The 24,433-nt window shown below is 40.5% G+C and overlaps 1 protein-coding gene across 5 annotated transcripts in view; it reads right to left on the reverse strand.

Annotated features, from left to right (window-relative positions):
* The window catches only part of Elmo1 (engulfment and cell motility 1), a 565,472-nt gene that overhangs the window by 378,506 nt on the left and 162,533 nt on the right, over positions 1-24,433 (reverse strand). For all 5 annotated transcript variants that reach the window (XM_047560130.1, XM_047560134.1, XM_047560131.1 and 2 more), the window contains exons 5-6: positions 19,297-19,347; positions 7,944-8,113 (exon numbers count right to left, since the gene is read on the reverse strand). In XM_047560130.1, coding sequence (XP_047416086.1) covers positions 7,944-8,113; positions 19,297-19,347 — 221 coding nt within the window. The remainder of the gene's footprint in view (positions 1-7,943; positions 8,114-19,296; positions 19,348-24,433) is intronic.

A 24,433-nucleotide genomic window follows, 5' to 3' on the forward strand; every position in this document is an offset into this window, starting at 1 on the left:
GCTTGAACAAGCTCCTGCCAGCCATGTCTGAGACAAGATGAGGATCCCAATAAATCATAGTACTGATAGATGATAGCCACTGAATAAAACAGGAACAAATGAGTCCACTTACTATCAAGTAATATGTTGATAAAGTTTCAGAACAAAAGTCCTGGGAAAAAAATCACAGAAATCTGATTTGTACCACTTTCCAATGTCCACGGTGTCACTACTCTCCCCACGGCCAATTTAAAGTACCACCATGACATCGGTGAGCAGGGAGCTGGGAAGAGTTGTGTGTAAAAGTGGCTAAAGGAAGTGGTACAAGCCAGCAGCTAGAACACCACTGGAAATCAATATACAAATGAATGAAAACATAGGAGAACATAAGTCTCTTCCAACAGAGGAAAGGCAACTAATAAATGTAGAAAGAATGATAACATCAGAAAAACCTCCTTTGGAAATTATCATACTAATAAGTAATTTAGATAAGCAAATTAGTGTCAAAACTGGTGGGTGAAATTGGGATGAGGAATTGGATTTTATATGGTTTCAAAGTATCTCCCTACAAATTATTCATGACATGATTGTAAAGGTTGGTGGTGAAGGCTGCAATGAAGACAAACTGGAAGATGTTCTTAATCAAGTGGCCAAAGTGAACATGACTAAGACAAAGAGGCATCTTGGGCCAATAACAGGATACAATAAAAAACAGAAGCAAAATCATAAGTGTCAGTGAAATTCCAATCAAGGACATATAATATAGACCTGATCATGAGAAAACATTAGACAAACCTGCCAAAAAAAATGTGGGGTTTAATGGAAAACTGTGCAGTCTATAACACACCCTTCTGGGTTATCAGATTCTAGCTCTGTGCTGCCTTTGAGCTATTTTACAACTCTTGCAAGCTGTAGGTAACTAATGGATATATATTTTCATCCTGTCTGGTAGTGATTTAATTGGCTTCCTCCCTGCTGGTGGAAAACCAGTTTGGTCTCCATTTGCAATTCATCTCAACATTCCTTTGCTCCATATAAATTTGTTCTCTTTTGACTTTTCCCTTTGAAACGATTATACCATCTGCAGGTCCCCTCATATCATATGGGTAAAATAAATTCTTTTAACACATGTTCATTTGTACATCTGTAAGAAAGTCATAGTTTTACCCTTCCCCGAAAATGATTATTATCCAATTAATGGATAACGATCTTTTAACAAACCCAATTGGAGGACGGGCTACCAGATTGCTAACCTATAATGTTAAAAAAAAAATCAAAGTTATGCAAGAAAAGGAATGAATGACTACGGAACAGATCCAAATTGCAGGAGACAGGACAACAGGGTAGAAGGTACTACCTGAAGTTATATCCTTTGTATTAAAAGGTGCAATTGTGACAACAAGAAAAGCCTGAGTGGGGTCTCTCTAGGTGAAGGACAAAGGGAGTTCTGTATTCTTGAAACTTTTCTGTAAGTTTGAAACTATTTTGAAATAAAGTCTGTGCATACATGTGCACATGCATGAGCATGAGTTATATTGAGCAGTCATTGCAAAGTTTCAAAATGATTTTCTAGCTTGGGACCCAAGTATCTTCAGGTTTTTTCATGCATTCCACCTCAACTAGTGGTTCAGCCCTGGAGAGTTCTCCCTGACCAGAGTGCAGAAATCCACCAGGGCTGAGTCAATATTCTTCACATCTCAGTTTGTGTATCCTCACTTTGGCTTCAGATTATGCAGAAGGGAACCATTTTTTGTTGTGATGTGTGTCTGTTGTTCTAACTGGGATACTCTCTCCATCCAGTATATCCATTTAAAAAAAAAAAAGAAAGAAAGAAATGTAAGAAGAGAAATGGTTCCTGGAAAGCTAAGGTTTCACAGTGGCCAGAAACCTCTCGCTCCAGTCCAAGGAATGGTATTCTTTGCACTAGCAGAAGATAATCTCCTCTTGAAACTGGCCTTATGACCCCTTCTCATTTCCATTACCAGTGAGTGAGATGGACAAAGACACAGAGAAAGCAGAGGCGGGTGAGGAGGGGGAAGATCCTGTTTAAGGAATTTTCTGCTGAAGTTGGCCTCCTAGGCCTTTGTGATGCAAATTCTTGGCAGGGCCCCAAAAGGGAGTTCCAGTTGGGACTCCCTTAGATATGCAGCGAGAAGCTACAGAAAAAAAACAGGCAGAGGGAGCTGGGAAGACCAGGCAGTCCTTCCAGCCAGGGTTGACTGTCGAGATCACACTGAGCAGTCTGAGAGCTTATTTGCTACTCCCTGTGGTCTCTGAGGAGGTGAAACTTTCATGGTGTGAGCTGGGGTGAGCTGTTTAGGCAGTGAGCTGACTGATCCATTTGGCCTGGCCTGGGTCTTCCTGAACAGCCTGGGCTTAACAATACACCAGGTTCTCAGAAGCCATGATATAAGTTGAAGCTGACAATCTGACTGTGGCATTTAAGTTTCTTTCAAAAAAGAAATTCACCTTTTGGATGAAGACAAAAATTACAGGAAAGGTTCATATAATCAAAACTGTCACATGCATCTTTTTATTCTTCCCACATACCTTTCTGCACCCCTCACAAGCCTAGCCCAGTATCAGGAATACTGCTCAGCACTCCAAGAACATACACTTTGCTCAACAAATAAAACCTACAAACCTATTCTCAAGCGTGGGTGCTCAGCAACAAAACTACAGAAACGTGCAGTGTGTGTAACTGAAGTCCTCCTACCTCAAGTTTCACAATACCTGAAAAATGAAAACAGCTCTGGTTCAGGTAAAGAGAATTTGAATTATGAATGTTTAATATGACACTGTTCTTGTGTTGTAATGACAACAATCTTTTAAATACATACATACAATATACCTGTATATAGCATCAGCCAGGTTTCTTCCTCTAAAATATAAACATGACAGAGTGGATAGGGGGCTAATTATTTGTACAATTACTTTTGTTCATTTTGAAGACAATTACTTATGAATTTTCCATACCACTAAGGTAATTATGAGACTCTTCGACACTATTCCTGATACAGCCAAACTTTGGAGAAATGACCTCAAACAAATAAATTAGCACTTACATGTTCTCTAGATGAGTGGGAACTCCTCAAACACCTCACTGCTATTTCTCCTAGAAAAACTAGAAAATCTATGGGAATTCCAGTCCAGTATTGATCAGGTATTAGAAATGGAGATAGTCTTACACAAATGATAAATATAAATTAGAACATTCTGGCAAGCTCCCAGGCTGTTCTGATTTTAAAATAGCTTTAAAATGCAGATATCCTCTGAGTTAAGAATTTGAACACAATAAAACAATTTAAATAGTCACACGAATTTTGTGAAAAGGAAAGTTGACTTAAGGATGTTCAGAAAGCAACCTGAAAATGATATAAAGATCGTACAAGAGGGGAATGGTTAACTATACTACCTCCAATTATATTATGCATCAACTGTACCTCAAAAAAACTGTAAAATGAAATAACATGTAGGTGATGATATTGGAAAGAATAATATTTAATGATATGAAAATATTGTTAGATATAAAAAGCAGATAGGTTATAAGGAATATGAATATTATAACTACTTTTATAAATTCTGTGCCTATGTGCATATTTTAAAGAATATTACATAAGGGATATACACCGAGATATTAAAAGTGCTTGTCTGTGGAAGAATAAATGACAGATTATTTTTTATTATTTTCCTTCTGTTTATTTACATATTTTTAACAATAAATCTGATTTTGTGTTAAGGAATGAAAGTTAATTTTTAAAGACTGTCTCTGTTCTTTGGAAAAATGTGGATTTCAACTTCCTTGCTCGGGGCCTCACTGCCCAGGGTGGTGCTAGAGCTTACTCATACCCAGCAGCATCATCTTCCCCATCACATTGCCAAGTGGGAAGGAAACTGCAAGTGCCCTGCCCTTTCGTTCTTGGACACGTTCCACTGTTCTCTGCCCCCAGTGATGACTGGCCATTTAATAGGGAAGGGCACAGAGTAAACTGCCCAGTGATCTCTGTGCATGGAGGCACAAAGAACACCATGCTATCTTGAAACCCAAAGAACAGACCAGAACTTTAAGTTGCAGGTTTAAAAAAAAAATTTTTTTTTCGAATCAAATACCTCATTTCTGAGAATTTTTTGATAGCCATCTTTTTTTTGAAGCTCTGTGTATTCCTTCATATTCCTCACCTTGATTCCGTTGAACATGCTTCCCCCACTTTATTTCCACACCTATGTTTCAATCAGATATGAGGGATGGGATTTTCAAATTCCACAAGGATGGAAAAATTAAATTCAGGCTATAAGTACTCTGCTCTGCCAAAATGACACTTCCCTGTTGCTCCTTGGTGGCTGATTTAGCCCCATGGCTTCTCTTGATGCCAGCGGAAGAGAGACTTTGAAAGCATAGCCTTAGGTCATGACAAGCAGGTGAGAAATCTCTGAATCTCATTATTATTAAAAGTAAGGGAAAAAATTCCAGCTACATTTCTTCAGTGTTTCCTAAAAATTTCCACAGGTCTAGCTCATGAAGTCTCCACCTTCCGGAGCTGACCTCTGCCCAGGAGTCATGACTAACTGCCTTCCCAACTGCAGAATCTAGTAAATTCCGATGCTTTCTATTCCAAAGGTTTCCTACTAATTAATTAAGGCGTTGCTGTGAACTCGATTGAGAAACCAGGTTTCCTTATAAGAAAAATATCTTTCTCTTTTCTTTTTAATCTGATTAAGAGATCAGAAAAATGAGCCACCCCTTAGAATGAGATGCAGCACTGGCAGAAGGAAGAAGAGGCCCAAGGATCCATCCGTCAAAAGTAGCATAATTTTGAACTTAGATAAAACAGTGGGAGGACACCAAAGGTGATCCAGAGAGATGTCATTGCTTTCCACAAACAAGAGTGTGATGAGAAAGTGTGAGAGAAAAATGCAAAAGAGACTTTATCCAAGATCTGGGGTTGTGCTCTGTTTACCTGTCTGAAATGTGGATGGATATAAGAAATTGCAATGGTTTACTGATTTTAAATAGTTAAAATGTCAATGCTCAGGATACTCTTAATGGCATGTTTAACATAAAGAAAATTCAGCATTGATGTTCTCCCACGCTGTACATGTGCCACATGAAAACCTGAGTCAGATCTGCTCTCTACCATCCTGGGTCTTGGGGATGGTGAGCTTTGGGGCAGCTCTATAGGTTGAGACGAGTTATAAGGTAAAACAACAGGGCTGATGAAAAGTATGTGGAGATGGGGCATTTAAAGAGGTGATTAAATTCAAATGAGGGCTTTGGAGTATGTCCTAATCAAATTCAATTGGTATCCCTACAAGAGGAGAAAATTTGTACACACAGAGCCCGTGGTGCACACGCACTCAGGAGAGCCCATGTGAAGACACAGGGAGAAGGCAGTCAGTCTCTTGCAAAGCCTTCAAGAGAGACCTCAGAAGAAGGGAACCCTGGGGACCTTTGACCTTGAACTTCCAGGATCCAGAACAATGAGAAAAAAATGTGTATGGTTTAGTGTCACAGTCTGTGACACTGCTATGGCAGCCTTAGCAGACTAATGTAATGAGAATGTGAAAAAGAAAAATGCCCAGCACTGAAATGACATCTTTGGTGTCAAACTACACAACTGCCAGCCTCTGGTGGCGCTGGAACTCACCACTGTCCTGTGTTCCATGTGCGTGGACCCCTGCTTACATGTCTTTACTATTAAAACTGTAATTGGCTATTCTTGTAAACTCAGAAGTATTTACACAGTTCACTACAAATAATGGGGACCCTAGACACCTAGGCATCTGTGGCAGAGTCACTTACTACTACTAACAGTTGTCATTCCTGTTGGCACATTGCCCATGACATAGCAGTGACTGGTACTTAGATGAATCCATAAATGGCGTAACATTTTTCTATTTTAATTTAATACATTAGTAAATGTTGCTGAGGCTGAAGCCCCCAGGGCTCACCGTCCCACCCAGTCGTGGTGGGCGGATAGCACCACAGCTGGCAGCCACCTGCAGTAATCCACAGTGGAGAGGGAAGGTATTTATAACCACAGCTCATACTCCTCCTGCTCACTAGAAATGAGGACGAAAGGGCTGACATGCTAGGCTTCCCCTGGAGCTTCTGTCACAGACAGAACGCTTTTTATCCTTTTCCTCTGTCAAGTTCCTCGGATCCCTGAACTCATTCTTACTGAACTTCCTCCTGCCTGGTCCAAGCTCCAACTCCAACTTAGAGCAACCACTTTGGATTCTGGAAACACCCAGAATTTGAGTTTCCCTGTCCCACTCCAAGTTGATGTACTCTAAAACTTTCAAGAGCAGACTTCTAGTCACCACAAAAAAAAAAAGGTACCTGTCTAAAATTGACCTTTTCCAGACCATCCAAGCAATTAGCATTTTTGGATTTGATGTTTTCTCACCCCACAACCCCACCCCATTCAGTTCTAGAGATTTTTTTTCTACTTGTCTGTAAGGCAAGATCCCCATTCAAACTCTAAAGATCATCCCTATGTGAGCCATATCCCTGCTATTGTAAAACGTACTGTTTTTGAATAAAAAGAAAAGTATCTTTCACTAGTGCCAATGTGGGGGTTAAACAAGTCTCCAACAGGTGCAGTCATCTGTGGATTCTTCATATCACTAGGTACTGAAGAGAGATGTAAACAACCCATAATCGAACCTCAATCCTAGATAGCATTTATTTTTTCTAATAAATGCCCATCCCAACCCTACACATGATCAATTCTGCATATTAATATGCAAATAACTGATTCAGTCATTTCTCATGCCAATAGCACCCATCCCTGTGACTAGGGCAGCTCCCTGTTCATTGTCCCTCAGCATTTGGTGGACAGGAGAGGTGACTGCCCATACATGTAAGAGCTGGGCCCTCCTGGCTCCTTATTCTTCCAGAGAATCAAAGCCTTCACTGAGGAGGTGAGTTCTCCCACCAGAAAAGGAGTCCATCTCTGTGGTGCTCCTGCACAGCCCAGTTCACCAGTGTATCCTCTTAGAGACCCTGGGAAATAGAACTGCTGCAGCCTCTAGCCTCCTACCCCTCAACAGGAACTATATCTAATGGAGTTCTGTCTGTATCATAGTGTCCATCCTTTTTTGGAAAGCAAGGTTCACATCTTTTAAAAACTTTCCTACTCCCCATTTTTTCACATACAGTAGACACTCAATAAATACTTATCGCATTTAATTTTAAATAATTAATGACATGTATTTGACCATTCAAATGTTAATTAAAAAAATAACTCCAGAGTGGTATGCTGCCCTTTTTCAATACTTTGCAACATTAGTGGATGGAGTTAGGGAAAGGAAGTTTCCTGAAAGGCAAGAGATGTAAGAGATTAATATTCTGTAAATTTATAATTTTAATGTTGTTAAGGACCACAGATGTAATGATCTAATATTTTTTTCCTCCAAAATATGAAACTTCAGGCATTTATGGATTTTTGCTAAGCCTCAGATACTGGCTAGTTGGTGAGAAGAGGACATAGAGCTACTGAAATTACAAATTCACTAGCTATTTTCATGGATGTGTGACAGTATGTGTGTGTGAATGAGAGAGAGAGAGAGAGAGAGAGAGAGAGAGAGAGTGTGTGTGTTGTGTGTGTGTGTGTGTGTGTGTGTGTGTGTGTTACTGGGGATTTAGTCCAGGAGCACTTTACCACTGAGCTACATCTTCAACTTTTGTTTGTTTGTTTGTTTATTTTTCTTCTTTTTGAGACTGGGTCTCACTAAGTTTTGAGGCCAACCTCAATCTTGCACTCCTCCTGCCTTCTCTTCCTAAGTCTCTGGAAATTATAGGCACACATCATAGTGCCTAACTCCTAGCTACTATCTTAAAAGCCCTTTCCCCTGACTCTAGAAAGTTCTGATCTTTAAAAGTAGAAACTGCAAACACAGGAATTTAACAAACATCCAAAATGCTAGAACAATAGGACAGAGTCTGGATAAAGGATGCTTACTCAGTGCCGCTTTCAACCATCTGGGTGAGGAGAGAGATGCCATCCAGGTTTATAAACTCCTGGGCAAACGTGACATCCCGGGAGAGGCTGGCCAGGTCCTTCAGGGCCTCCAGTTTGGCGTCCATACTTGACGACTGGATTCGTTCATGGAGTTGCTGGGCATTTTGAGCCTCACGGAGAGCAAGGGCAAAAACAGAGGGAAGAGTGTTCAAAAAGGAAACCACAACCGCACAACAAATAACATATCCATGAGAAATAGACACAGGGGTCAAAAGCACAAGACCATATGCATACTGGAGAGTGGGCATCTCAAGAGCAGGTTTCCAACTACAGAGACTCCACCTAAGATGCACTGTCCATTCACTTCACAGTGGGACCCAGTGCTTGCCATTTTGATTTCAGGGAAAAGCAGGGCAAGAGCACCAGGATATTAAAGCAGCAGAAAGCGAACAACAGTGTGGCAGAGAGGAGGGAAAGTTATGGTAGAATGTTTACTTTGTAAGTAAAATTATTATCTGGAAGTGACAATTGGCAATCAGAAAAATGCATACAGCATGCTGGGCCCACTCTGTCAGGGCTCCGAATAACAACCAACCACACATACATTCTGAAGTGTTGTCCGGACACCCAAATCACCTTTCCAGGCTACTGAAAATCTTGCAGCAGGATATGCTGCTTGCAAATCCAATTTTCAACAACATGTGTTTCACAGCATCGGCTACATACTGTGCAAACTTAACAAAATAATCAGAGAAGCCAAATGAACAGCTACGCCTAGGACTGGAGTCCTCCTTCATAAAGCATCTGTGTTTGGCTTCTGCATGCAGGAGAGACAGGCAGAGGTGAACTCTGGATGATGTGTAGTTTATGTGTCTCAGTCATCCACATTAAGACAAGGTTTCTATACCTACTTTTCAGTTGGGACAGGAAATAAGAAAAACATTTTTTTCTTAATAGAAATAACTGAACATCAATTGTGGTTAATTCAAAATTGCAGTGGTTTAAGTACTCTGCCATCTTCACATTCTCCTTCTCAGGCAAGGTTTACTATACCTACTTTTCATGGGGCAGGAAATAAGAAAAATAATTTTTTTCTTATTAAAAATAACTGAACATCTGTTGTAGTTATTTAACTCACAATTGCAGTGGTTTAAGTACTCTGCCATCTCATATTCTCCTTCTCAGGTACTCCCTTCCTCCTCCTTTGCAATTCTATTATACTTTGGAGAAAAGGGAAGATGAGGTCTGCTGTGATTTGGATGCAGTTTGACCCCCAAGGGTCCGTGTGCTGGAAGCTTGATTCCCTATGTGGACATGTTAAGAAGTGGTAGGAACTTTAAGAGGTGAAACTTAGTGAAAGGTCATTATTTACTGGCCCCTCCCTACTCATGCCCTGGCTTTCTGTCCCACCATGTGATCTCTCCCTCTCACAGGCTCTATCCTCCACGGCTTCTACCGTGAGGTCCTCACCAGAGCTGAGATGATTGCCAATACCATGCCCTTGAAGCTCCAGAATTGTGAGTTAAACAAACCCCTTTTCTTTGTAAGTTATCTAGTCTCAGGTATTTCCTCAGTCACAGAAAACAGCCTAATATGGAGCATTTGACCCCAGTGATGAGCTATCTCTCCTGAACAGAAAGTGGATGCAAATAACTGAAGGACACCCTGTGGATTAGGAGAGGATTAGATTGCAGAGAAGAGGTAGGGAATCCATACAGATAATGAGAGTAGAAGGACTTATCTCAACAGGCCCCCCAGAAACAGCCTCTCCCTCCCAGCCCATTTCCCTTCACTGTCACCTGTAAGCAGCCCCCATGGAGAGCAGGAGATTTACCCATAATAGCAATGACAGTATCCATGTCAAGGTTGACCCGATGCCCCATCTCTTGTTCAGAGATCTACTGGAGTCTCCCATTTCGTTATAACTGAAGACCAGTATCGGGTGCAGTACTTTGCACCAGAAATTAGAAAAGGAGAAAGAAGGAGGTCCTTACAGAGTTACTAATTCCCAAATAACTGAAAAGTCCCTCAAATTCTAAATGCCCAAATTTCTTAAAGGGGCAGTAGAGAGCTGAATGAGAACTTTATCTTTTAAAATTGTTTAAAGGTATACCATTAGCCAAAATTTTCAAATGGATATACAGCATTCCAATGGCTATTTCAAATGGATATAATAACATTGACCTATAATAGTTGATCCAAGTTTATCACCTTGAATTCCTTGGGAAATAGACTTTTTTCCAAGTAGGAAATCTGCATTTCATATATAGATTATGATAATAAGTACTCAAAAATGCTTTGTTATTATTAACGATAACTAACAGGGTTTGGTGATGTTAATGCTATCAATAAAAATAGCTAGCAGTGACCTAGCACTTTTGATGAGCCACTATTCCAAATACTATTATTAAGGAATTCATTTCACATGCATAACCGTCCTACCACCTAGGTACTTTCATTATCTTCACTTAACAAAGAAAACTGAAGCCATAGACAAGTAACTTTCCCAAGGTCACACAGCTCATCAGTACTGAAACTAAGATAAAATCAAGGCTGTTGGCCCCTGAAGAACCACACTCTGAACAGTGAATTTCAATTGTTGCATGCACAAGAGTTATCTGGACAGCTTCTTAAAACACAGATCCCTAGGCCACCTCTGGAGTTTCTTGTTTCTATAGCTTGAGGTGGAGGACCCCAAATTACACACTGAACAAGCTCCCAGGTGTTGCAGATGCTGCTGGTCCCTAATCATAGGCTGAGACCTACTGCTCTAAATCACTAAGGACATTGCATCTTGCAGAGATGATAGAATGTGTAACTGATTGCGTCTTCCAATTACTACCTCGTTTTCCCCAGCTGGGGCACAATACAGTTTCTGGGTTTAAAAACTGTACCAAAAAAAAAAAAAAAGAAAAAAGAAAAAAAGAAAAGAAAATCTACTTGCTCTTGTAAAGGCCATGCACTTTTCAGGAAGAACTTTTGCTAAGAAAATAATGGGAAAATCAATAAGGTAGAAGCGAGGCAGGATGAATTTATAAATTATACCATGCTTTCTACTTCATTTAACTGTCTTTGATAAGTTACCTACTTAAAGTAAATAAGTAAAATTTAAAATAAGTGAAGAGATACAACAGAAACTTAAAAAGGACAAGTGTCCCAAACAGAGGAATCAAGACTGAACAGTCTCAAATCCCGAGACTGCTAAGGGGTTGCTGGCTATGGAAATAAAATACTTAACCAAGGCAGTCAAACATCAGAGTAGCAAAGCAATACCCTGCCTTGCTGAGGTCTCAGTCAGGAAGTCACACTAAGACCAGTATTAAAGCTCCTCCAGATGGTGTCCAACTGCAGCGTTCAAAGGTCATAATACGCAATAGCCGGAAACATTCCTATGGAACCATTCTCCCCTCCTGGCCCCAGTGTCTGAGAATGTGTCCTGTTCTCGGTGCTGTTTTAAGTGTTCCCTTCCCTTGCTCCTTCCCTTGGTACCATCATTTTGGGAAGCAACTCTTCTTAAAGGTGTAGGGCTCCCCTGGGGTTTGCTTTGGAATATGCGTTCCTCTTTGTTTCAGGACAGGGTGAGCCACTGGAGGGACACATCATAAACGAGGATTAGGTACTGGGTCACCTTGAAAGGCTCCCTGAATTAGGAACAACTTCCAATTCTGTCACTGGCTGCTCTGGAGACGTAGTGAACTTCTCTCCACTTCGCTTGGCCTCATTTTCCCCATCAGTAGGTACATAGAGGAACAGTGATGGGATCACGGTTAAGGTTCCCTGCAGCCCACAGAGTGACAAATTATTTCCCAGCTAGGCAGGAACCCTTATCATGTAGTCTGCCAGGAGAAAGTACTCCAGGTGAGTCTCCAACATGAATTCCAAGCAAAATATTATGTCAAACTGTTGGGACATTGTTAATGCAATATATTTCCAGTTGGAACCAGAACTGATATGCATTCTTTTTGTCTCTCTGGTCTATAAACAATCTGGATAGGAAATTTTTATCATACAAAATAAAAGGGAATGAAAGTTTTTATTATTAAAATATTTGCATTTGCAAGGAAAATTTTTATTTTGGACATCATTTACTATAGGCCACTTTGTATTCAATTTTACTTGGTCTCTACTCAGACAAAACCTTTATAATTATCGATTTGAAAGCATTGCCAAACCTCAAAATCCTCAACTACTAATTTATTGACTACTTCTGGAAAGCTTACTCTGAGCCAGGCACCATTCTGTACATTTGGGATACCCCAACAGAAAAGACAACCAAATTTCTCGCCTTCCTGGGGCTTACCCACCTTAGGGTGGGAGGTGGATAATTTTTTAAATTAGGAATAAGAAATTAATGCAATATTGCTAAGTTTCATTGCAAAATCTAAAACAAAGGGAAGTGATAGTGCCTGGTAGTTTCTTTAGGTGGGGTGGTTTTCAGGGACATGTTATCTAAGGAAGTAGCATTCATGCAGTGATCTCATGGACAAAGAGCCAAGCACACTAGGGAGGGGAAGTATCCTGGGCAGTAGGAATGATCAGCACAGATCTCTTCAGGTAAAACAAGACTGGCACGGCTGGAGGACAGAGGACCAGTGTGTGTGGAGTTGGTGGGCAAGGGGCAGAGTAGAGGAAGAAGAGGAAGGAGAAGTGACAAGGAAAGGTGTTCTAGGGTGTTCTGAAGCGTGCAAAGATAAGGGAATTCTTTCTGGGTAGAGATGTGTTTCCCTGCATGCAAGGATGCATTTAAATGTCTGCAACAGATATCTAGAACACTGAGTGGGATCACCTAAAACAGTATTTATATCCAACACTAGAAGCCCCTGTTCAATAGAACAATGATGAAGCACTCAAGACACAGGATGAAATAAATGGAATTAAAATTCAAACTTTCAGAGAATGTAAGATACCATGGGTACAGCCTCATGACAGAATAATGGGAAAAGGGCCAGGATGCAAATATATTTTAGTATTTGTGAAGGCAAGGGTGTATGTATGCAAGCCTGTATGGATCAATTAGAATCTAGACTCCAGGACAGGAAACTTGTTAGATTTGCTCAACACTATATCCCCAGCATCTAAAACAGTGCCTGGCACTTACTAGGGATTTAAAGAAAAGTTGTGAAATGAATGAATAAGTAAATGAATACATATTCATGTATGCCCACATATACTCATGTATTTGCATACAAATAGACAAAGAAGGCAAATCAAGATGACTTATGCTTATTGATGAATCATAAAATTTTCTTTGTAGCAAGCTTAATTTTTTTCCATAATCTTAAATTTTTTTTTCCATAAAGATTCTGTGCTATTTTTATATTTGAGAGGAACTAAACATTACTAAAACATCAGGTGGCAGCCAGTTACAGTGGTGCACTCCTGTAATCCCAGCTACTTGGGGGAGGAGGCAAGATCACAAGTTTGAGGCCATTTTCAAACTTAGCAAGACCCCATCTCAAAGTAAAAAACAAAAAGGGTTAGGGATGTAGCTCAGTGAAAAAGGGCCCCTGGGTTCAGTCCCCAGTACCAGAAAAAAAAAATAATAATAAAATGACCTTATTTCTGATTTTTTTTCAACTGATCATCACAGAAAGAAAAGCATCTTAAAGCGGTGTGAGTGACCGTATCCCATAGTAAGTTTTCTGGTATTGTTCTAAGGACAGAAAACAAGTATCACTTAGGGTCACTCAAACAGTGGGAGGAGGCTGCCTCCTCTTCAGGAAGGGGAACTGTTCTGGGCCATGGTCCAGGGAGAAGCACCCCACAGGGGACCAGTAGTGGCCACAGGAAGGGGTACTGATGTGAGGGTTCTGAATACTTAACCACCTCTGTTCTTCAAGGGACTAGTAAAAATCACCCCCAGGAACTTATAGCATGAGCCTGGGTCCATCATAACCTTTAAAAAGTGACTTTAAAATCCCTAAGTTCAAGTTTCTTGGATATTTTCAAATATGCACCTGATATTGACCAGCAATCCTATTGCACTTTCCTAGAATGTTTGTAAAAGATTCCTTCAAACCTTTCCTTCTCTCCATTAGCCTCCCCCAGCTCCTGGCCCTGCCCCCACCTTGCCCTGCCAGCTTACATTTCATTGAGGAAATCAGAGCAAGCAGCCAGGAGCTCCCACTTCTAAAAGCACCCGCCCCTGGTGCTTCCCTCACCCTCTGCCTCTTCCAGATACTAAGCACCAAGCAGCCCATTTCCTGCCAGAGATCAGCCCGTCCCCTGGGCTGCGAAATCCTCCTCCTCTTGCTCTCCCAAGCATTCTACTTCAAAAATTATCCCTCTTGCTTCTGTATCATTGGGTTCTCTCTCTGCAGTTGATCACTTCCAGCTGCAAAACTCTCCAATAGCTCTTGTCTTACAAAACAAACTAAAACGTACACACATCCATCCATTCAGTTCCCCTCCGGCTGCCCCTCATTTCAGTGCTCAGAAAATGCTGTGCAGTAAGGAGGGGCTCCGAAGTCCTGCCTCCACTCCTCTCCACCTCCTCCCTCTCCAATGAGGCCTCCACACCCAGCCCTACAGGCAGCATCTCCAGGATACTATCAATACCCAAGATGGCAGGTCTGTGGGTCTCTTCCCTCATCTAGTCTTCCTCGTCAGCTCTGCATTTTCCACACACCTAAGTACATCCTCCTCCCTGAAACACAGTGTCTTCACTTCCTGCTGTGGCCAACTTCCTCTAAACTTGACAGTATCCCCAGGGCTCTATGCTGAGCCCACTCCCCCACCTTCCCTGTGGTGTCTCCTCTAGCCCACAGCTTCAAAGAACATTGGCATGCTTGTGACTGGCACACCTGACTCTCTCCAGGCTGCTCAACGTGGCACATACGGGAACTGCCTAGCTGACATGTCCTCACAGACACAGAACGAGCATCTCAAATTCTTTATCTTTGCACTCTCAAACCTTCTATTCTAGGAAACAGCATACTGTTCAGCAAAATGTCAGGAGCATCCTGCCATCTTTCCTCAAGGCCATATCATGATGCCCTGGTGCTTCACTCTCTCAAACACCCCTTCCAACCCTCCACATCCCAACAAGGCAGGAGGCCCAGGCCATCTGTCTGGACCACTGTCAGAAATTCCCAACATGTCCTTTTGCTGCCCCTACAATCTGTTCTTGGGCAGCAGCCTTCACTGGCTTCTTCTTCCTGAGTTAGGCTTACTAGAGCAATGGCAAGAAATAGAATGTAAGCCATTTTATAGCCTTTTATAGTTTCTCAAGCCAGTAGAGAAAAAAATTGAAAAGTAATAAACTGCTAATGGTCTTATTGTTAAAAATCTCTGAGAACCTGAATCCACAGGGTGACTGAGATAATAACATTGTTCTTATCAACAGAGGAACTAGCCCCCAAAATTCCTATGACAGGCACTCTGACCTAGATAATTCTCTTACTGGTTCCCCAAACAGGAGGGAGCAGACAGGGAGGATTAGGCTTGGAGCTGAGAAAGCAACAGAAAGTTACTTAATGAGCAGCTGGTTCTATGTCCACAGGGGCCGAGGCGAGGAATAATGGGCAAGAAGAATTCAGTTCGTTTACTTCTGAGGCACTTCAGAAAAATCTTAGTTTGGAATACCGAAATAGGCTGTGCCAATTTATACCCTAACTCCACAGCCGCTTTTCCTCACGCCTTGACTACTTTAGAATGTAGATTTTCATCTCTTTTAAGACAGGAGTTGAGTTTTTTTCTTTTACATGTATATTTACCACCTGTCTTTGGGGGCAATTTCCTTATCCATTCATAAAGGATCCAACAAATTAAGGAATTAGTCCTCTATCATGCATAATGCCCTTTTTTTTTTTTTTAACTTTGTGTCAGGAATTCATTCCAATCATAAAGGTTCTGGAGGGTTTTTTTTTATTTTTTGGTAGTCAAATTTATTGATTTTTTTTATGACTTCTGGGCTTCAGGTCCTACTTGGAGAGGTTCTCCCCACTCCAAGCCCACAAATAGATTCATCGTAAGGACTTTTAAAAAAATTTCGGAAAGTGAAAGCAATATTCTGGTAATAGGAACAGTAGTCAAAACCTATTTTAAAATAGGCCTCACATAGCACATGGCCTCAGATTTGACTTCCGTAGTTATGATCACGGCAGGGAGACACGGACCCGGCTCAACTGCCCAGTTCGAAGCTCCCCAGCCCTGAACTGCTTGAAGCCTATACATTCTACAGATGTGTTTCTGGCTATATGTTTATGATACCGTGGAGATAGATAAAGAGAGGATGCCAGAAAGATACATGCTGAAGAGGGTCATTCAAGGGGTTGGCCAGGGCAGCAGAGGATGGTCAGCCAGATGGTCAGCCAAGTGCAAGGCCTTTCACAGGAAAAATAGTACAAGTCATTTGTTTAGATCTTTTTGTATTAACACTCTACTTCCTTAAGAAAAAAACTACTCTGTGATAGAGTGACCAAAAAAACAACAAAACGAAAACTAATTCATCAATCAAAACAAAGACCACTTTTTGCCAAAGTGGAGATAAAACTCAGCACAGTTGCACTTTGCCTAAGAATGGAGCTTGTACATCTGTGTGTGTGTGTGTGTGTGTGTGTGTGTGTGTGTGTGAGTGTGTCTGTGTGTGTGCGTGCATGTGTATGCTCTTATCTAAGTGCAGGAACAGTTCAACTGGGGTAGATATAGGAATTTTAAAAACTAGTATAATACACATCTGCTGGGTTCTTTATGACACTCTAATACTTCCTAACAAATTTGAAGACAGTTTTTTAAAATATATTTTTAGTGTATATGTAAAAACTGAAAAAGCATTTGTGACCTGTACTTTGCACATAATTATACACAAAATAATAAAAAAAAATCTACTAGTAACACATTAAGTTTACAGAATCCAAGCACCTTGCTATAGAGTAATTCCCAGTTCTAGACTCTATGACTACAGCAAAATCACAAGGCAACTGGTCTAAGTGCAGAATTCTGGTCCCCATTCTTAGACATCCTAACTCAGCCTTCCTGTCAAGGACCAGATATGAGCATTTTTAAGTTTCACCACTGATCCAAGTTTGGGGCTATTGCCCTAGGAAATGTAAACCAGTCTTGTATAGATAGATTCCCATTGTTAGGTAGTACTTAATAATCAGCAGTGAAACACAAAACCAATAATGAAGCAGGGTCATGAGTTTCTCTGAATTGCCTTTAATGAATAATTTAATAACTTGTAGAAAAACAACAGGTGTACTAACCCAGAGGATAAACAGGTGGAAACAAAGGGAGTCAATGAAGAAATACATCAAGAAGGAAAGATCAATGGGGCTAACTCTATTGGGATCACTGTACACTTAGGATTTATGGTCATAGGTTTCTCAATGTATTTCAGAAGGAAACTTAGTAGCACTGAATAAAGACAAGGTTTATTGGGTCATTGGCCCAGCACCTGCCTTAACATAGAATTGATGGGTAGATGACCCCCACCATCACCATGGGATGGTCACCATGATGGTTCCAGAAAGGACCAATGAGGGTTCAAAATTCCTCCACCCTATGTGAAGAAGGACTTAAACATGGGATTGGTGAAGACTGCAGAAGATGGACCCCTGTTCTCATGGCAAACATAAAACACTAATAAATTTAAAAGTGGAATTAAGTTTCCTTTGTCTTTCTCTGCTCAGAGATAGCCCACCCTCTTTCTCTCCTGAGAGTGTTCTTTGCTGTCACTCATAATAAAATTGTCTTCCTTGGCTTTTTCTGTCTGACTTTAAATTTTATTTTGTTAGGACACAAAAACGAAGGCTTGGAGCCTTGACTCCCCATGCTCCTGCGATATCATCCTATAAAACAGTACCTTGCACACTGGCTTTCACATCGGTCCATGCACTGAGCAGGGAGTGAGGATCGCCCTCTGCAGAACACCAATTCCACCATCCCCGATGACAAGTTATGCCATGGTCTTCATATGTTCACTTTAGGGACACTGAAAACTTCCCTATCCCTAAACTTCCTTCCAAGAGCAACTTAAATTGTGGAGACTTTGTTCATGAACCCATTGCAGGAACAAAGAGAACTCTCTTGTTCTTTGGCTTTGAGAAGACCTACCTGAAAAGCTGAGTTTTTCTGATACTAAGATGAAATAAAAGACAAGGTGTACTCCTTGCTGCCTGGCAAGCAAATGGGTAATTTTGGATATATAGGGACTACAAAAACTAAATAAAACAATTATCTCTAAGGGTCAAGGTAACATTAACTCGTGCTGACTCAAGAAAAGCAATGTGAAATTGAACAAAAATGGCTCAGGTCTCATTATGTAGCCACTGAAAAAATACAGACAAACTATAATTTCTATTAATTGGCAGAGGCATCAGAAAGCAGCTCCGCCAGCTCCGGAAGTGCAGTCCATTGAGCTCATCACGGTGCTGAGATTCAGGATGTTCTGGGGTAAAAAGTTTAAGAGTTTTTAAGCCTCTCTAATGTAATTTTCAACAAGAAGAATTTGTGGTGGTTACAGTACCCACAGTCTAATTCCAGCCAGATGCTTTTCCCAATTTTTAAATTTATTTTTAGCCTACCACATGGCTTCAGTGGAAACTGAAAACGATAGTTAGACACAGTTTTCATCACATACACAGTGTGAAAATAGTAACACTTTGTGTGTTTTGTGTAGGTTATTTTTTTAGGAAGGCCAAAAATGCACTGTGAAATAATGTAGTTTAAATATGCTGATGTTACTACCCAGAGTCTACAAGGAAGTCTGAAAGATCAAGATAAGTGACACAATCAGCTACCATCATCTAAATACACTGCATCATCTAAATACACTGCAACATCTTATTTAGCGTCTTTTATTCAGAGACTTTCAAGTGTTTTATATAGAATCAGCTGTCAATGGAATAGCATATGTGGCTTGAACTGAAGTTTTATGAATTGTCACAAGAACTGACCAAAGCTGGAAAATGCTTAAATTCTCTTAAATATCTCCACCTCTCTCTCACACACACAACACATAAACATATGCATACAAACACACATGCACACCCTCTGACTCTGAAGGGAATTAACAGGCTTTGGCTTGGTTTTGCTTGTGAACAAATGGATGAAACCAATCAGAACAGCTCAGTTATTCCATCCATCTTATGAGAACTGTTGAGATGACCCAGAAGCTCAAACTTCAAGGCTTCACAATAGATTACTTCCTCTTACCCTGGAAAGAAGTCTTCCTCCTCTACAGTGGGAAGTATGGAGGGAACATTCCTGCCAATTCAGAATCTGCATGTGAAGACTTTCCAGAGCCCTTCTGTTATGCACTAAAGTCATCCTCCAAAATCAGTACCCCCAATTCAAAAACAACTGGAAGGCAAAGAGTGTACTAGTAAGTGATGAACTAAGATGGACTTACTGGAGATGTAGTTAATCGGAGGATAGTGCCATTCTTTATTTCATTGCGATTCTGGAAAAGAAAAAAAAGACAGCCTTGATCAATATTCAAATTAGAAGCTTGGTAAAGAAGAAACAAAGTCAAATATAAGCTGGTATACACACTAGAAAATAAAGTTTTTTGGGGTTTTTGTTTTTGTTTTGTTTTTTATTTTTGGTTCTGGAATTGAACCCAGGGGTGCTTAACAACTATGCCACATCCCCAGCCCTTTTTATTTTTTATTTTAAGACAGGGTCTCACTAAGTTGCTTTAGGGCCTCTCTAAGTTGCTGAGGCTGGCTTTGAATTTGCAATCTTCCTGCCTCAGTCTCCTGAGTCACTGGGAATCCAGGCATGTACCATCATGTCTGATAATCATAAGCTTTTTTTACGCTTCACTTCATTCTCACTTCAGTAATTTTTAATTATTTTTACAAATTATCTAATTTTTAATTATTTTTTAAAATTCTTAATTTTAAAATTAAGGGTTTAATTTTAAATCAGGGTTCCAGATGTGTTAACTTTATATCAAGTCACAGATGACGTTCAGAATGGAGTAAGTGAACAAACCTAAAGAACAGGAAAATAGGGGACTCAAGAAGAGCAAACAAAAAAGAAATAATTTAAAAAGTTTCTTCAGGGAATATGATCTAGCAATCCACTCGTATATCTATACCTGAAAGTACTAAAAACACATATCCACACAAAAACTTGTACACTAATGTTCATAGGAACACTATTCATAATAATCTATGCATGGAAACAACCTGCAAGTCCATCAACTGGTGAAGAGACAAATAAAATTGATCTATCCAGTCAGTCGGAAATTATTAGGTCATGAAAAGAAATGAAGTATCGATACAGGCTATAACATGGATGAACCCTGAAAACAATAAACTTAAAAAGCTAGACACAAAAAGACACATTTTGTATGATTTCATTTATAGGAAATGTCCAGAACAGGCAAATCCACAGAAAGAAGAAACAGATTATGAATGCCAGGGGCTAGGGAGAGGGGGAACCTCAGAGAGTCACTGCTAATGGGTACAGAGTTTCTTTCCAGGGTGATGAAAATGTTCTGATATTAATTGTATGATAGTTGTACCATTCCATGAATATACAAATTAAACAAATTTAAAAAGTGCCATTTGACCCAGCCATCCCACTCCTCAGTTTATACCCAAAGGACTTAAAATCAGCACATTACAGTGATACAGCCACATCAATGTTTACAGCAGCTCAACTCAGCTAAACTAAGGAACCAACCTAGATGCTCGTCAGCAGATAAATGGATAAATAAAATGTGAGATATATACACAATGGAATATTCTTCAACCTTAAAAAAGAATGAAATTATGGCATTTGTTTGTAAATGGATGGAACTGGAGAATATCATGCTAAGCAAAATAAGATAATCCCAAAAAACCAAAGGCCCAATGTTTTCTCTGACATTCAGATGCTAACTCACAATAAGGATGAGAGAGCAAGGGAAGAATAGAGTTACTTTAGATTAGGTAGAGGGGAGTGAAGGGAGGGTAGTGATTATAGGGGTAGAAGGATAGTAGAATGAATCAGACATTATTATCCTATGTGCATATATGACTGCATGACCAATGGAATTCTACATCATATATAACCAGAAAAATGAGAAATTGCACTCCATTTATGGATGATATATCATAGTGCATTCTATTGTCATGTATAACTAATTAAAACAAATTTAAAAATTTTTATAAGTGTTGGTACATTAAGTATATCTCAGTAAAGCTGTTAAACTGCTAAAGTTTATAAGTTTAGTTTTTTAACTTTGGCTGGTTCCTTCTGCATCCCAAGCCAGTCTGCCTACAGTTGTCAACTAAATCCCCGGTGAGCTTGTTGAAGCCAGCACTCAGCATCTTCAGCACTAAAAGCAGAATTACACTGGCAGTTTCTCTCACCGGAGTCTGCACCATGCTCAGTTTCCAGGAAGTGACCTGCCAAGACCCAACCTGGCTGCATCCCCCACAAGAATCCTGAGGCCAGGAGGTTAACAGAGGAGCCTTGAGGATGCTCTCCTGCATCAAGACAAGACACAAGCTGGAATTTGCTCAGGAAGCATCAGGCACAGAGGTGGTAGGAAATTAATGGAGATGTCAAAGGCATGTAGATCCTGTTTCCTCTGCCAATTCTGACTACTTACTGACAATAAATTTTTACTTCCTGTTACCGGGGGTTGAATCCCAGTGGTGCTCTACCACTGAGTTCCATCCTCAGCCCTTATTATTGTTTATATTGAGACAGAAGCCCTGTAAATCACTGAGCCTGGCCTTGAACTTGAAATCCTCCTTCCTCAGCTTCCAGAGTACTTGGGATTACAGGCATGAGTGACAGGGTCCTACTGGATAATGAATTTTCTAAAAAGAACTACCTGAAAGGAGGCTGCCTTCAGGTCAGTAATCCCTCCCAGAGAAAACTACAACTGGAGGTTTCACACCAAGTGCAGGTGGGACTGAAACCCAGCACTGCTGGATGAAAACCCAATGTGGACTGCAATCTAAGGCATCCCTGACACAAGAGCCACCTCTGAGTGAGCCTGCATCTTAATTACCTGAAGTGTGCTGGTCGCTCAGCAAGGAGGCTCAGGATGGCAGAATGAATTCAGGTCATTTGTAAAATCTTTTCCACTCTAAAATTCTATGACTCTAAGAGAACTTTAGAGGAAGATTGCAAACATTAATTAAGGCGAATTAGGGAAGATATATATATATATCTATATAGATATATATAGATAGATATTATATATCTCACATTCTTCCCTGCTCAGCTTCTAAACATACAGAAATCCAGAAGTCAGAAGATAGAGAACTGAAATAGCCTCTTGATTAGTGATTACAGAGAAGTCTGGAAACCTGCAGTCGAGCAAAATGAACCCTCAGGTTTGTTTTGCCTGGTTAGGAAAGTCAAGGCGAGTTCTTTCCCAAGAGGCAGAAGGGAGACGTGTACTTCCCCCCTAATTTTCTAAACAGATAGCAAAGAAGGCCAGGAGATAATTTAGAGATAATCTCTCGTCTTGGAAATCTGGAGTGGAGAATGAGGCATTCCTGATAACAGCATTAGGCTAATCATTTCTTGAAAGGCACTGGGCTGAGGTTTCTTGTTTTTAGTGCTTATTTAACCACCGTAATAACTCTAGGCCTATTTTAAAGACCCAAAACCAAAGCTTCTGAGTTATTTATTTGTCCAACATCATGCACGAGACCAGGAGGGCTCTGACCCAGGTCACCAGAAGCTGTGCTCTATCCACCTGGAGAGGGAAAGAAGATTCAGATCTTGTCTGTATCCTTATGGGGCAATAGTCAGTAAATGTTCTTGAAAGGGAAGAAATAAAAATGGAGTTTATGAATGCTCTGCAGATTTCCATGGCTTCCCTGCCAAGTCCAGGAGTACATACAGGGTCCTGGGAAGGAGTAGGACAGGGTGGAATCAAGCAGGTACATTCAGGCTCCCACAGAGACTCCTTCTATCCTGACTCCTTGCTTCCTGGAACCCAAGCAAGACTGCTTTGAAGAAAGGACCTTCAGGATTATTTGTTTGCTTAAAATCAAAGCAGGATATTTATACTAAAGGAAAGGAGGAGGCATTCAACGAGATACAACAAAAAAAAGCTCGTAACTCTCATATATCTGGGTACAAAACAAAAGCAGAGACAAATGCAATCTAAATGCAAAACCAAGGAAACCAGACTTGCTGGAGTTCTCTTTGAAATGGTTAATTGAATTCTTTGGGGTGATTCATGTTTAAATGCCTACAGCCCTATTTCTACATTTGTGTCATTCTTGTTTCATATTGTTTTATTTCCAACACTGACTTAAAATCTTCTCAAGTCAGGGATTCCCATGTTGCATTCCTCTGGGTGCATATCACCTCCATATTAATGTGAAAGTAGTTATAATCAGTCCTAATAAACAAGCCTAAATTCCAAAAATAAAAATAAAATAAAAGCAGGCCTGGCATCTTGGCATGCTCCTGTAATCCCAGCAACTTGGGAGAAGGATTGTAAGTTTGAGGCCAGCCTCATCAATTTAGTGAGACCCTCAGCAATTTAGCAAGACCCTAAAAAAATAAAACATAAAAAGGGCCAGGAATGTAGCTCAGTGGTAAAGCACCCCAGGTTCAATCCCAAGTACCAAAATTCATAAAAATAAATAAAACCAAAGCATATTAAAACCACTAATTGGCAGAGCTTTCTGCCTCAAAGCAGCTGGGTAGACTCAGTATAAGCTACTTAACTGACCTGACTTAATGTTTCCTCCTCCCTAAACTGGAGTGAACAATTCATTGTTAAAAGAGTGCGGAAGGAACAAGAGGTGCTGTATGTGCAGGGCCTGGTCTGGGACTGGCTGAGAATAGCAGTGACTTTTCCAGAGGGAGTGGCTCTCCGCCCCTGGCTAGGCCTTCTGGCTCCGCAGTCCAGTCACCTTCTCTTCCTTCCTCAACCAACATTTTAAAATCAGTGCTTTGTATTCTGAACAAAAAGAGACTTACAGAAGAGCTACCTTTTTTTAATCTCATATTTTTATTTAGAAAGAGTTAAGTTTCAGGTTCTGCAAGAATGTAAACCAAACTCAGAAAGGCAATGGTGGGCCCTGCTTTGGAGACTGGGCCCTAGTGGAAAGTAAAGGGGATGGAACCTCTTCGTGTGCCAATGACACACGCTCACTCTGTAAGGAAGGCCTTCCTGGGAAGGCAAACCTTTTTAACCAAGGAAAAAGTTCCCTGATGCTCTGATTTCAAGAAGCCCACCTAAGCAGCTCAGAGCCTGAGTAAGGGTGATGTGACCGACAGGACTGGACAAACAAGTTACTTTTATCTAGAGACCTGGTACAGGAGGCACAGCTCCTCTCTGTCCCACCTTCCTCTTATGGAAAACAGGATCGTGCCTACTTCCTGAGGTTATTGTGAGGACCCAGGATAATCCATTTAGAGTGCTCAGATCAGTGCAAATGTGCTCAGAAATAGTTAGCTGTTTGTTATTAAGTGCCAAAATAACATCCCCAATGTGTACTGCTGTACCTTTATGCGTTTTCTACTAGTCCTTGCAAGTCTCCTGTTAAAAAAAAAAAAATCGTGTGATCTATGTT

Source organism: Sciurus carolinensis, chromosome 8, assembly GCF_902686445.1.
Source record: "Sciurus carolinensis chromosome 8, mSciCar1.2, whole genome shotgun sequence".
NCBI classification, from domain to species: Eukaryota; Metazoa; Chordata; class Mammalia; order Rodentia; family Sciuridae; genus Sciurus; species Sciurus carolinensis.